Source organism: Trachemys scripta, chromosome 5 (genome assembly GCF_013100865.1).
Source record: "Trachemys scripta elegans isolate TJP31775 chromosome 5, CAS_Tse_1.0, whole genome shotgun sequence".
Classification (NCBI taxonomy): domain Eukaryota; kingdom Metazoa; phylum Chordata; order Testudines; family Emydidae; genus Trachemys; species Trachemys scripta.
The window spans coordinates 112951597-112964600 of record NC_048302.1 but is presented as its reverse complement, the minus strand read 5'-3'; the positions used below and the strand labels follow the sequence as shown (position 1 = coordinate 112964600).

The window sequence follows — 13004 nt, the reverse complement described above, 5'->3', positions numbered from 1 at the left end:
GCTTAAGAGACTTAGGACCCTAAATATCATGGAATTTAGGCCGGGGGGGGGGGGCATATTTTTAACAGTAAGTTCCTAAAGATGCAGATAGGAACCTGGGGGGGTTTCAAAAATGCCTGTACCCACAAAGCCTGGGCTAGGTTCCTAGGCTCCCTATACAATGAATAGAGAGAAATAGGTGCCTTAGAATTCACAAAAGCCATCATGCTAGGTGGGGAGCTGCCTAAAGTAGCCAATGGAGATGATGCCGATAAGAGGGGTATATGCTAAGCCCTGCCCCACTCTCAGAGATATGCCTCCAAGTCCAGATTGCAGGAAGGTGCCTATCTATGCTAGAGATCCACTACTGGGAACCCCCATCCCAGAGTCAGGTGGCTTAGGTGCTTATCTCCACACCAAATGACCAGAGGAGGAGTCCATCTTATAGCTTTTAGCCCAGTCCTACCTCCCAGGTAGGCTTTGTATAATCAACTGAATGTTATTTATGATTCAATAATATTTCTTCATTCAGGGCTCAGTTTAGCTTAGCACTTCCACATGTACGTAACGTTAAGAATATGCTTAAGTGTTTTTGCTGAATCAGGTCTATAGTTACAAGATAATATGTTTGCCCACCTGATCCAAAGTCCATTGACTACAGTTTTGAGAGGGCCAGGTACCTACACAGCAGTGGAAACTGGAGGAAATAGTGGACCATCCTCTGGTTGGGCATTTTTCCTCACCATTCTAAGAGAAAAGTTTCTTTCACTTCTTAGAGACCAATCCAAGTGTATTGCTCCCCCAGCTAGAAAGGGCTATTTGTAGTTTAAAAACTTCTAGTACACTTTTGGTTTTCAGTCATGGGGTGACTTGGCCTTTAAGGGGGTGGGGCTGGTCCACACCCCAGACAATTGGCTGGGGCTGATCTGGGAAGTTTGTCTGAAAGGGTCTTTTTAATGAACAGCTGGTACACTTAGAGAAGACAGAGTCAGGTGGGAAGGAGAGGAACTTAAAAGAGAGAAGACAGGAGAGTTAGAAAGGAGGCTGCAGAGAAAAGTGGTTTGGTGTTTCTTCTTGCTGGGAAAAGAACCACAGAGGAGCTGCAGATGGTATCTTACCACCTGGGGCTGGCCTGGAAGTGAGAGGGCAGCAGGGGTAAGGGAGACTCCTGAAGTAGGCCTGGGAGAAAGACAATCTCCTCCAGACAGATGGCCTAGAGTAGATGAGGGAAAGAACCCAGTCTGGAGAGAACCAGACAAGGGAAAAGACCCCACAGTGAAAGCCTTGAGGGTCAGCAGCCTGACAGAAGCTGGGATACAGGAAGAAAGCCCTGGGATGGAGCTCTGCAGAGCCTGGGAGTGGAAGCTCTCTGTGAATGTGGGGGACAGAGGGAGAGTGAGGGGATCTGCTGAGACTTGATGGCAGGGGCAACTGGCTTCAGGCTGGAAAGAGGGGTCCTAGCAGTTCCTACCTGCTCTTCATCCCGATCCTGGGCACCCCTGTGGTCACATCTCCACCACTCCCACACATGCATTAGTTTACATGGGACCTGAGCCCCCACAATATTTCCACTGTGGGGGCACTAGCCCCTTCTGCCCCCCACAGCTCCCACTTTTGCTGCCTCTGGAGAAAGGGGTGAAGAGTCTGCTCCGGACTGAGCCCAAGCAGGTGGAAGGGTTTGCTCCTTTGAATTTGGTTTGGACTCTGCATACTCCAGAAGGGGTGGGACTTCAGTGTGACCTGGCCGGAGGGCCAAGTCACCACACCAGACCACAGAAACTCCAAGGATGTGAGAGAGGCAGAGTGGCTGCAACTTCAGGTCTCACCATAAGGGGTGCTCCAAGACAGTGAGCTTATCTCAAATGGTGGAGAACACAGGCATTTTGACAGACCCTTAAAATAAGGGAAGAATGTGAATTTGGGGAATCAGAGGTAGAGCCTCAGCTGCACTGCCACAAGAGGGTACAGTGAAGATCATGCTGCCACAGTTCCGCAGTAATAATAAATGAGAAGAGGAGGAAATTTTTGGCTACAAAATAAGGAGGTTTCACACCACTACAAAACTTGCAAATATATAAACCAATAAATCAAACCTCACCTATTTCAGTTTGCTTTCAACATTTCCTGTAGAGTTTATAGATTTCTTTTGATACCCAAGTCAGAGATGAAGGATGAAGGCACTTTAATGTATAAAATCACTCTATGGTATTGCCATTGCATGTTTGTCATTAGATTGCATGGCCCAATGTACAACCAAAGTCTTGCCATAGAGCTATCAAGCATGCCCTCCCTAGGGCAAAATACATCTAATTAAGCCAGAGAATTTTTAAATCTTCCTTTGATCCCCAAATCAGGGTTGAAAGATGAGGGCTCTTTAAAGTATGAAATCAGTCTGTGACAGTCCCACTGCACGTTTCTCATTTGACTGTGTGGCATGGCTTAAAAGTTTGTACCTTTCACCAACAGAAGTTGGCCCAATAAAAGATACTACCTCATCTACTTTGTTTCCCATATCCTAGGACCAACACAGCTACAACAACCTGCACATATTTAAAGGTAGACACATATTTAAGTACTTTGAGGAATTAGGTCCTAAATCATTGTGGCAATTGGAGGAAAGTGAGGGCTGTTCCAAAGCTGACAGAAAGACTCCCACTGACTTCAATCAACTTCAATTAGTTTTGGATCAGGCCCACAGACAAGTTCTGGGTCATTGCATTCATTTGGTTTTCGCTTGAGCTACATCAGTGTTTGCTCTTAAAGGGTAGTTAAACTTTTTTTCTTTTCTCTTTTGCAAACTTTATTTAGTATACTGCTGGCTTACTTGTGATTTCAGTAAGAAGTATGTTTGGCTTCATGCTTCGTTTTACAGCAGGACCTAAAAGAGGGAAAAATACGTTTTGTTTCAGCATTGATGAATTCTTTGCATTGTGTCTCCACAGCTGCTCATACATACTACTGTCTAAAACTTGGCCTATGCACGAAATATAGAAAATGATCAAGCTAGACTTTATTTTTATTCGTGGAATGGCAAATTGTAGATGGTCTTTGTGTAATTATCAGCACTAACACTGTTAATAGATTTGTACTTTTTAAAGAAATAAAAAAAGATTTAGCTTGAAAAAGATGATTTAATCCTTCAAGAGCTGACTTAGTCTCAATAAAGCCACAATAAATTTATTTGGAAATATTTTTTTATTTTAAACAAATTAAATATAACTTTAATATAGTGATAGAGTAAAACTGTAAATTAAAGGATTAAAAGCTGGCCATTTCCTTAAATTTAGGCAAAGTGACACAAGTGTCTGATCCTAATTAAGGCTGCGTGTCTGTCATGGAGGTCACAGAAGTCTGGGATTCTGTGACTTTCCGTGACCTCAGTGACTTTTGCAGCGGCTGGTGCAGCTGACTCAGGGACTGCCCAAACACTCCAGCAGCCCCTGGGCCAGCAGCAGCAGTTTGGGTGTGGGAGGGGGTCAGGGCTGGGGCAGGGGATTGGGGTGCTGAGCAGCGCTTACCTTGGGGCAGGGGCTCCCTGGTAGCAGTGGCATGTCCCTGCATCTCCTAGGCAGAGGGGCCAAGGGGCTCTGCATGCTGCCCCCCTGCTTGCAGGCATCATCCCCACAGCTCATGGCCGAGGCAGCGCGTGGAGCCTCCCGGCCTTCCCTCCTGCTAGGAGCTACAGGGGCATGCTGGCCACTTCTGGGGAGCTGCACGGAGCTGGGTAGGGAGCCTGCAAGCCCCTCCACCCACCCCCCACAGCGCCAGCAGGGGTCTAAGCTGCAAGCTGCCACCCGCCCTCCCCCACCGCACCAGCAGGGATCCCAAGCCGCATGCTGCCGCCACCTCCCCCCAGCGCCAACGGGGATCCCAGGCCGCACCATCTGCCCCCCCCAGCACCCCTGGATTGCCCCCTGAGCACCCCCAGCCCAAATTTTAGTCAGGGATATATAGTCATGTCTGCCCGTGACCTGTTCATGACTTTTACTAAAAATACCCGTGACTAAAATGTAACCTTAATTATAATATACAATTACCCTATAGGAAATAAATCATTGGAGGATGCATTTACAAGTATCTCTAAATTATGGGATTTTGAAATAAAATGCAGATAGAATTAGTGTTAAACTGGAAGCCATTGAAGAAATCAACATTTGCCCAGGGTTGCCACACCGTTAGCACAGCTATTACATTCTAAACTGGGGGAACACTCCAATATCCTCAGACACCGGTGTGTGGTAAATACTGAAAAAGGCTGAGTTTTTAATAGCAGCCACTCCTGGTGACATTATAATTAAAAGAAAATTATCAGAGTATGTAGTGGAATGGATGCAGTTGGCTAGGCAAAGAACCCGATTCTGTTCCTATTTGCTCCATCTGACATCGGGTATGACTCCAGTGCACTCTTTAATTGCTCAAAAGCTAAATGTAGCAGACTTGCCACTTCTCTCTATATATTATATTTCCCCTCTCCTATTTCTTCTTTATAACTGGGGGGGGGGAGAGAGAGAGAGAGAAAAATCTGATTTTTACACAGGGGTGGCCTGTCCCTGAGGAATGGAGAGCTAAATGCCACAACATGTCCCCTCTTGAAAGTGATTACTTCAGTGTTGTTACTGATATGAAGCTGGATTCTCAATTGTAATATGATGAATTTTTAAAGTGACTGATATTTTGAAACATATAGGCCTTTTATTCTTTTTTCCCTGACTTATATAGTTCTTCCCCATATATACAGCCAATAAGAAAATGGCATTTCATAATTTAGTTGCAAAACAAGCTTTTTTTATTGTACCTTTAACATCTGGGACTCTGCTCTCCTCTGAAACATATCTGCATTGCTGTAAATAATATAAAATGTTTAGCTGTGATATTGGTCAGTAATCATGGAAGTATAGCTGATAAAATTCTGCTGTTCCTGACACAGCAGGATGATTAGCCAGTTAGTGGATTTCTCCACATATATTTCCTCCACCATTATACACACTTGGCATCTTCATACCATAAAATAGTTAACAATTAAAAGCCACTAATCTAGGCTTTAATCTATTCCATAATTGTTATTATCTCCTAGAAATCTCTTCTAGACATGACATTAATATGGCTGACACATCTCCATTCAGCACAACAAGTTACAGAAACAATGAGAGCAATATTACATGTGGCAAAGTGAATGAAAAGCCCAGACTAAAATATGGGTCTTAACACTGAATCGTACTGATTCAAAAAGGTGTCCAAGGATTTAGCCATGCAACTCCCATGGCTTTGCACAGCATTAAGTGATACAGAAAAAGAAGGAATTATATTTGTGTATGATCTTTACTTACACCTAAGTCTCGAGGGGAGTCAGAGGACTTTGGCTGGGTGATGATAGAGGATTTAGTGTTTCTAGAAATGGGAGTAGTAGCTGAATCTCCTAAATACCGTTGATCTGTGACAAAGGGAAAAAATAGAGTATATAAGAGCTGCCATCCTGGAACAAACCATGGTCCGACTTGTCCAACATCCTGTGTCTGACAGTGGCCCATACCAGAGCTTCAGGGAGAGTGTACAAAACAGGACATTTATAGAGTGATCCACCTGTCTTCCACAACTGGCTTCTGGTAGTCAGAGGTTTAAGGTTGCCCTGAGGTTGGGGATGTGGCCCTGACCACCTTGGCTAATAGCCATTGCTAGACCTATTCTCCATGAATTTATCAAGTTCCTTTATGAACTTTTGGCCATCACAACATCCCATGGCAATGAGTTCCATATGTTAGTTGTGCATTGTGTGAAAAAGTACTTTCTCATTTGTATTAAATCAACTGCCTATTAATTACATCAGGTGACCTCTGGTTTTTGTATTGTGTGAAAGGGTAATAACATTTCTCTATTCATCTTTTCCACACTATTCATGATTTTACAGACCTCTATCATATTCCCTCTGAGGCATCTCTTTTCTGAGCTGAAAAGCCCTAATCTTTTTAGTCTTTCCTTGCATGGAAGCCATTCCATACCCTTGATCATCTTTGTTGCCCTTCTCTTAACGTTTTCCAGTATTGCTATATACTTTTTGAGATGGGGTTACCAGAAATGGACATAGTGTTCAAGGTGTGGCATTATGACATTGTATTATTTTTTTATCCCTTTTCCATATCACAGACAGCTACAGTGGCACAGTAGCCAGCAAACAGAGCTGTAAACAGGAGAGTTCGAGTGGGAGTTCTGTTGGAGGAGAAGGCATTTGTAGAGGCTGGTAGGAGCAGTGTGCTGGGAGAGAAGCTGAGCCCTGATTGGTGGGCGGAGCTTCTTTGATTAGGTGTCAGCAAACAAAGCTGTAAACAGGGGAGTTTAAGTGGGAGTTTGTAAGGGGAGTTCTGGGGGAAGACTAGGAGAACCAGGCAGAGGAACAGACAGGCTAGTGAAGGGAGTGTGTGGTGTTCTGGCAGTGTTGTGGTGCTCGTTGGGGGTTTGTTTTGCTGTGGGTGGTGGTGTTTTGGTTTGGTTTGTGTTTCCTGGATTAACAGGATTTAGGTGGAAAGGCTATGACAGATACGGAGGCAGCAGTGGTAGTGACCCAAGCAGTGGAAGACAGAATGAAGATGACTGGATATGGAAGCTGCAGTATGTACCTGATCCTGGATGGGGTCCTGAAAAGAGTTTCAGCTGCATGAAGTGCCACCTGATAGAGCTAAAGGAAGAAAAGATCCAAGGATTGGAGATACAGGTGGAAACTCTGGTTGAGTTTAGAAGGGGGTTCGAGCACATGATGCAGCAAAGACATGAGGAGGCTGAAGGGAAAAGCTCAGACTTGCAGATGGAAGCAGGACCAAAGAACTCTGAGGGGAGACTGCTGGGTAAGGAAAGTGGACAGTGGAAGCATGTGACTAAAGGTATGTCTACTTTACCTGCCGGATTGGCGGGCAGCGATCAATCCAGCGGGGGTCAATTTATCACGTCTACTCTAGGCCGCTATTGACTGGATCACCCTTATCCATTCACTAGTTGACTCCCTCAAATAATCCTAATAATAGAATTATAGAATCATAGGACTGGAAGGGACCTTAAGAGGTCTTCTAGTCCAGACCCTGCACTCAAGGCAGGATTAAGTATTATCTAGACCATCCCTGACAGATGTTTGTCTAACTTGCTCTTAAAAATCTTCAATGATGGAGATTTCACAACCCTCCTAGGCATTTTATTCCAGTGCTTAACCACCCTGACAGTTAGGAGGTTTATTCTAATGTCCAACCTAAACTGCTCTTGCTGCAATTTAATCTCACTGCTTCTTTCCTATCCTCCGAGGTTAAGGAGAACAATTTTTCTTCCTCCTCCTTGTAACAACCTTTTATGTACGTGAAAACTTTTATCATGTCCCCTCTTGGTCTTTTCTTCTCCAGACTAAACAAACCCAATTTTTTCAGTCTTCCTTCATAGGTTATGTTTTCTAGACCTTTAATCATTTTTGTTGCTCTTCTCTGGACTTTCTCCAATTTGTCTACATCTTCCTGAAATGTGGACTGGACACAGTACTCCAGTTGAGGCGTAATCAACGTGGAGTAGAGCGGAAGAATTACTTCTTGTGTCTTGCTTACAACACTCCTGCTAATACACCCCAGAATGATATTCACTTTTTTGGTAACAGTGTTAGACTGTTAACTCATATTTAACTTGTTATCCATTATGACCCCCAGATCCCTTTTCACAGTACTTCTTCCTAGGCAGTAGTTTCCCATTTTGTATGTGTGCAACTGATTGTTCCTTCCTAAGTGGAGCACTTTGCATTTGTCCTTATTGAATTTCATCCCATTTATGTCTGATCATTTCTCCAGTTTATCCAGATCATTTTGAATTTTAATCCTATCCTCCAAACCACTTGCAGCCCCTCCCAACTTGGTATCATCCGCAAACTTTATAAGTGTACTCTATGCCATTATCTGTAGCATTGATGAAGACGTTGAATAGAATAGGACCCACTCACTATGTCCTTCCAGCATGACTGTGAATCAGTGATAACTACTCTCTAGGAACGGTTTTCCAACCAGTTATGCACCCACCTTACAGTAGCTCCAGCTAGTCAAGATATACCACATCTACATCTTCCCCCTATTCACAAGACTTGTTACCCTGTCAAAGAAAGCTATCAGGTTGGTTTAACATATTTTGTTCTTGAAAAATCCATGCTGACTGTTACTTATCACCTTATTATCGTCTAGATGTTTGCAAATTGATTGCTTAATTATTTGCTCCATTATCTTTCCAGGTACAGAAGTTAAGCTGACTGGTCTGTAATTCCCTGGGTTGTTCTTATTCCCATTTTTTATAGATTGGCACTATATTTGCTCTTTCCCAGTTTTCTGGAATCTTACCTGTCTTCCATGACTTTTAGAAGATAATCGCTAATGATTCAGATATCTCCTTACTCAGCTCTTTGAGTATTCTTGGATGTATTTCATCAGGCACTGCTGACTTGAAAACATGTAAGTTGTTTATGTAATTTTTAACTTGTTCTTTCCCTATTTTAGCCTCTAATCCTACCTCATTTTCACTGGCATTCATTAAGTTAGATGTCCAATTGCTACTAAACTTTTTGGTGAAAATTGAAACAAAAAAGTCAATGAGCACTTCTGCCATTTCCACATTTTGTGTTATTGTTAATAGAATGGTGAAGCATGATTTCCCTTTACAAAAGCCAGGTTGGTTCTTACCTAACAAATCACATATATCTATGTGTGTGACAATTCTATTCTTTATTATAGTTTCTACCAATTTTGCTGGTACCGAAGTTAGATTCACTGGCTTGCCAGGATTGCCTCTGGAGCCCTTTTTAAAAATCAACATTAGGGGGGGATTTGATTGCAGCCTTCAACTACCTGAAGGGGAGTTCCAAAGAGGATGGAGCGAGGCTGCTCTCAGTGGTGGCAGATGACAGAACAAGGTGCAACGGTCTCAAGTTGCAGTGGGGGAGGTCTAGGTTGGATATTAGGAAAAACTATTTCACTGGGAGGGTGGTGAAGCACTGGAATGGGTTACCTAGGGAGGTGGTGGAATCTCCAGACTTAGAGGTTTTTAAGGCCCAGCTTGACAAAGCCCTGGCTGGGATGATTTAGTTGGGGTTGGTCCTGCTTTGAGCAGGGAGTTGGAGTAGATGATCGCTTGAGATCTCTTCCAACTCTAATCTTCTATGATGCTATGAACATTACATAAGTAATTTAATGTTAGTGTGCTTTTGATAAGTGGGATATGTTCAGGTCAATCTTAGTCAAGTCACATATTCATTTATATAGCACTACTACCTTATCATTCCAAAACATCACTGGTAGTGTACCATGCACAGCTGTGGAATAATATTTGTTAACCACTTCATGGTGGCTGAGTGCCCCAAGTATATTTGGCAGTACCTTTAAAGCTGCCAAATGTCTAAGCTATGTCTAAGGCATTTCACTGAATTCAGTGGAACAGTCATTTGAAACATCAGCAAAGGACATGAGAGGATCTAACAATGGAGACGTTAGTGGCTGGCTCAGAAACAACAAAGGATGTGCAAACCCGTCAGTTTTCCCTGCTCATCTTACTCATGCAATTAGTCCCAATCATACTCACGTGATTTCGGCACATGGAGGTGGCCCCTCCAGGCATGGATCTGACCCATCCTATATTGAAGAAGGGTGTCAGCTACCTCTGCAGCTCTACACCCCACTTTCTAGGACTCTACAGAGGAATCTTCACTGGGGATCTATGCAGGGTGAGAGGGGCAGTACTAAGCAGGGAATGGACAGTCCAAGTTGGGTGTGATCAGGGTTGTGGGGGATGCACATAATTCCCCTGTGGCTCCCCAAAAATTACCTGGGAAAGGTGATAAATCACCAGACTATATCGTTCCTGTTACGCAACCTCCACATTGGGGAAGTCCTCCTGAAAGTGGAGGTTCCCTGGGCTACATAACAGTGGCCAGCAGAGTCCCTGCAAGCCCAACTCCACTGCCAGGGAGTGATCATGGTGCCTCTCTAGCACAGAGCTGGTATTGGTTGAAAAAAGCCTCCAAGATAGCCCAGGCCCCCTGCAAATCCTGAGAGATCTATGGAGTTTATAGGCCAACTCTTTCAGGAAAAGAGGGCAAGCTCCATCTCTGCCATTTGGGAGGAATTCTACCAGGATGTCTTTGTCAAGTCCCACTCTGTTACCCCTCCAGCAGGGGCGGTTCTAGCTTTTTTGCCAACCCAAGCACGGCAGGCAGGCTGCCTTTGGCGGCATGCCTGCGGGAGGTTCCCGGTCTCATGGATTCGGCATACCCACTGCCGAATTGCCGCCGAATCCATGGGACCGGCAGACCTCCCGCAGGCATGCCACCGAAGGCTGCCTGACTGCCGCCCTCGCAGGGATCGGCAGGGTGCCCCCCGCAGCTTGCCGCCCCAGGCCCGCACTTGGAATGCTGGTGCCTGGAGCTGCCACTGCCCTCCAGATTCTACCTCAGGAGAGGGCAAGGTTGGCCTATTTTCTTAAAAACCTCTGCAATAGAACAATAATAATAATAAAAGATGGTTAGAAACACTCTCCCCACCAGACAGTTATTCATTCAGAAGGTATAACAGGAATTCTTCCCAATATCTACATTTGTTTCTAATACACACATTTATGCTTGTCTAAAATGTGCCTACATGTTGATACACATCCATGTACATAAGCATGCTTTTCTGAGTCAGTACATTTTCTGGGTCATTAACTTTAAGTGCATATTTTTATTTCCTATAAAAGATTGCAGAATGGGACATGAACACAAAAGTTTGTCTTTCTGAAATGCATTTTCAGATTCTTTTCTGGTATGTGACAGCTACAGGTCATAAATAAACTAAAAATAGCTGTCTATTTGTTTAATATGCTTTTCTTTGGATCCATCAGTCAGAATTTGCATTGTTTTCCCCAGGCAGTAACTGTACTCTAGGGTGTTCTTAGATAAGCACCAGAGGATGCTTACCATAGAGTTCCTAACAGAAATGTTCCCATTGGCAAGCAGGGGGGGAAAAAATAGATTTAATCAAGCATTTGAGTGCTGCTACTTCAGTTTCCAAATAAAGCCTGGAAATAAGTTTTTAGAACTCAGCATAGCCTCTCCCTGACTTGAACCCATACTGTGTTCATACACGCTGAGGAATCTAAGGAAAAATGAGCTCAGTAATTTGATTAGGGCCCAATCTAAATCCTATTGAAAACAATGGAAAAGCTTTGGCTTCAGTGGGAATTGAATCAGGCCCTTAATTTATACAAACCTCTCCCAGTTGCTGCTGTGGAATTTATTTAAAAAAATTTGAAAATTAAATTTAATTAATTAATTTGCAATTTGTTGGGTGCATTGTATGTACATATTTATTCAGATATTTCTGCCTATGGCTCTCTGTTTTTTGCCGGGGTTTAAAATCTCTAGAAAGTAGTTATTAGGGCTAACTAGTATAACCTATAGGGACCACCTTTCTGTACCCCAAAATTTAACAGTGGCTTGTGTCAAATAATGTATTATATGTAAGCGCTAAAATAAAATGAGACTTGAATAGGGTCTTCTGTAAAATAAATCACTGACTTGATTAAAATACTGAATTTTCCTACAGACAATCCTTGGGAAATTTATTTAAAAACAAAATGCCCATTCCTGAAGGATGCGGTAGGTGCCCTTAAAATAATGTTTCAGTCATATCCAAATTGATTATCCTGGCAATCACATATTTTTCTTTCTATGTCTTTCACCCAGTGGAGCACTTGGTCTAAACATTTTTAAAAATAACCAGACTGAGCACAATCTGGTCCTTGCTTTCCCCACTTAGTCCAAGGACTCCGTTCTGTTTTAGCACAGAAGTAACTTACCTGCATACTCAGATTCTTTTATAGGTTTGGCAGGCAAAATTTTCAGAGCATGCATTGCCTCCAAGCTGGAAGTTTTTACAGTATGATAGGGATACCGTTCTTCATCAGGTACATCGTGTGAATGTTCTGATTCATCCTCACCCTCTTTTGCAAAATGTTTATCCTAGGTAAAAGAAAGAAATTCAGGTAACACAATGAACCCGTAGCTGCAGGGCTCACTTCAGGCTTGGCCAAAGTGAATGCAACTCCATTGACTCAGATGGCTTTACTGACTTCAGTGACCAACTGACTTTGATGGAGTTGGGCTGACTCAGGCCATTTCATGCCTGCAGACTGTGAACTGGGAGTTTTGTTCAGCTGTTGAAGGGATGAAGATGAAAGGTTGCACATGGTACACTGGTACAGCAAAGTTTCTGTTTGCAGTTTAGAATGTAACTAAGGCTGCATACAAACATGAAAGTGACTTTAATTTGAAAGTTAGTGGGACTCAGGCTCCTAAGAGGGAGATTTTCAAATAGCAGTTAGGAGTCTAATTTCCATCAACTTTTGCTGAGAATCATTTGTGCCTTTGAAAATCTCCCCTAAGTGCCTAAGTCACTTTGGAAATGGTAATCTGGTTCCTAAATCACTTAGACTTTTGAAAATGTCACACAGAGTGTAACTTAACCAGCAAAGCTCATTTTAAAAATTTTACATTTCACTGTAATATTTTCAATGTGTCATTTGTGCTATGCTGTTCAGTTACATAAATCATCAAGCTAGGGACTAGAACTAATATTATCGCCAAGGGTATTGCTTAATGGCAGAACATTTCTGGCCTTGGACTCTGTGAATCTGAACATCAGTGATTTATGTAATTAACCAGCTCATCACAAATTGCAAATTTTAAAATAAAAATATAATATTCAAAAGTCACTTTTGGTTAATAACTATTTAAGTATTTGAGTCCTGAGTGCTTGCACTAGCAAATCTTCTGTGTCCAAGCAAACAAGGCTGGGTCATGAATTCTACTGAATGGTAGAATTGCAATCAGCTTTCAAATTTGAATGAAAGTTCACTGCAATGTTTTTATTTGTCCAGCTCTTCTGTTGGCACTACTTAGGTACTAATTGTCCAATTTATAGCACATGGTCTTGCCATTCTTGTTTACACCAACTTCTATTGACTTTAGAGTGATTTTTGAGGTACAC

At 42.9% G+C, this 13004-nt stretch overlaps 1 protein-coding gene across 1 annotated transcript in view; it reads right to left on the bottom strand.

Moving 5' to 3' along the window:
* CLNK (cytokine dependent hematopoietic cell linker) overlaps positions 1-13004 on the bottom strand; it is a 100359-nt gene that overhangs the window by 41702 nt on the left and 45653 nt on the right. Inside the window, exons 6-9 of the mRNA XM_034771180.1 lie at positions 11815-11977; positions 5307-5410; positions 4775-4820; positions 2804-2857 (exon numbers count right to left, since the gene is read on the bottom strand). Of these exons, the coding sequence (XP_034627071.1) occupies positions 2804-2857; positions 4775-4820; positions 5307-5410; positions 11815-11977 (367 nt within the window). The remainder of the gene's footprint in view (positions 1-2803; positions 2858-4774; positions 4821-5306; positions 5411-11814; positions 11978-13004) is intronic.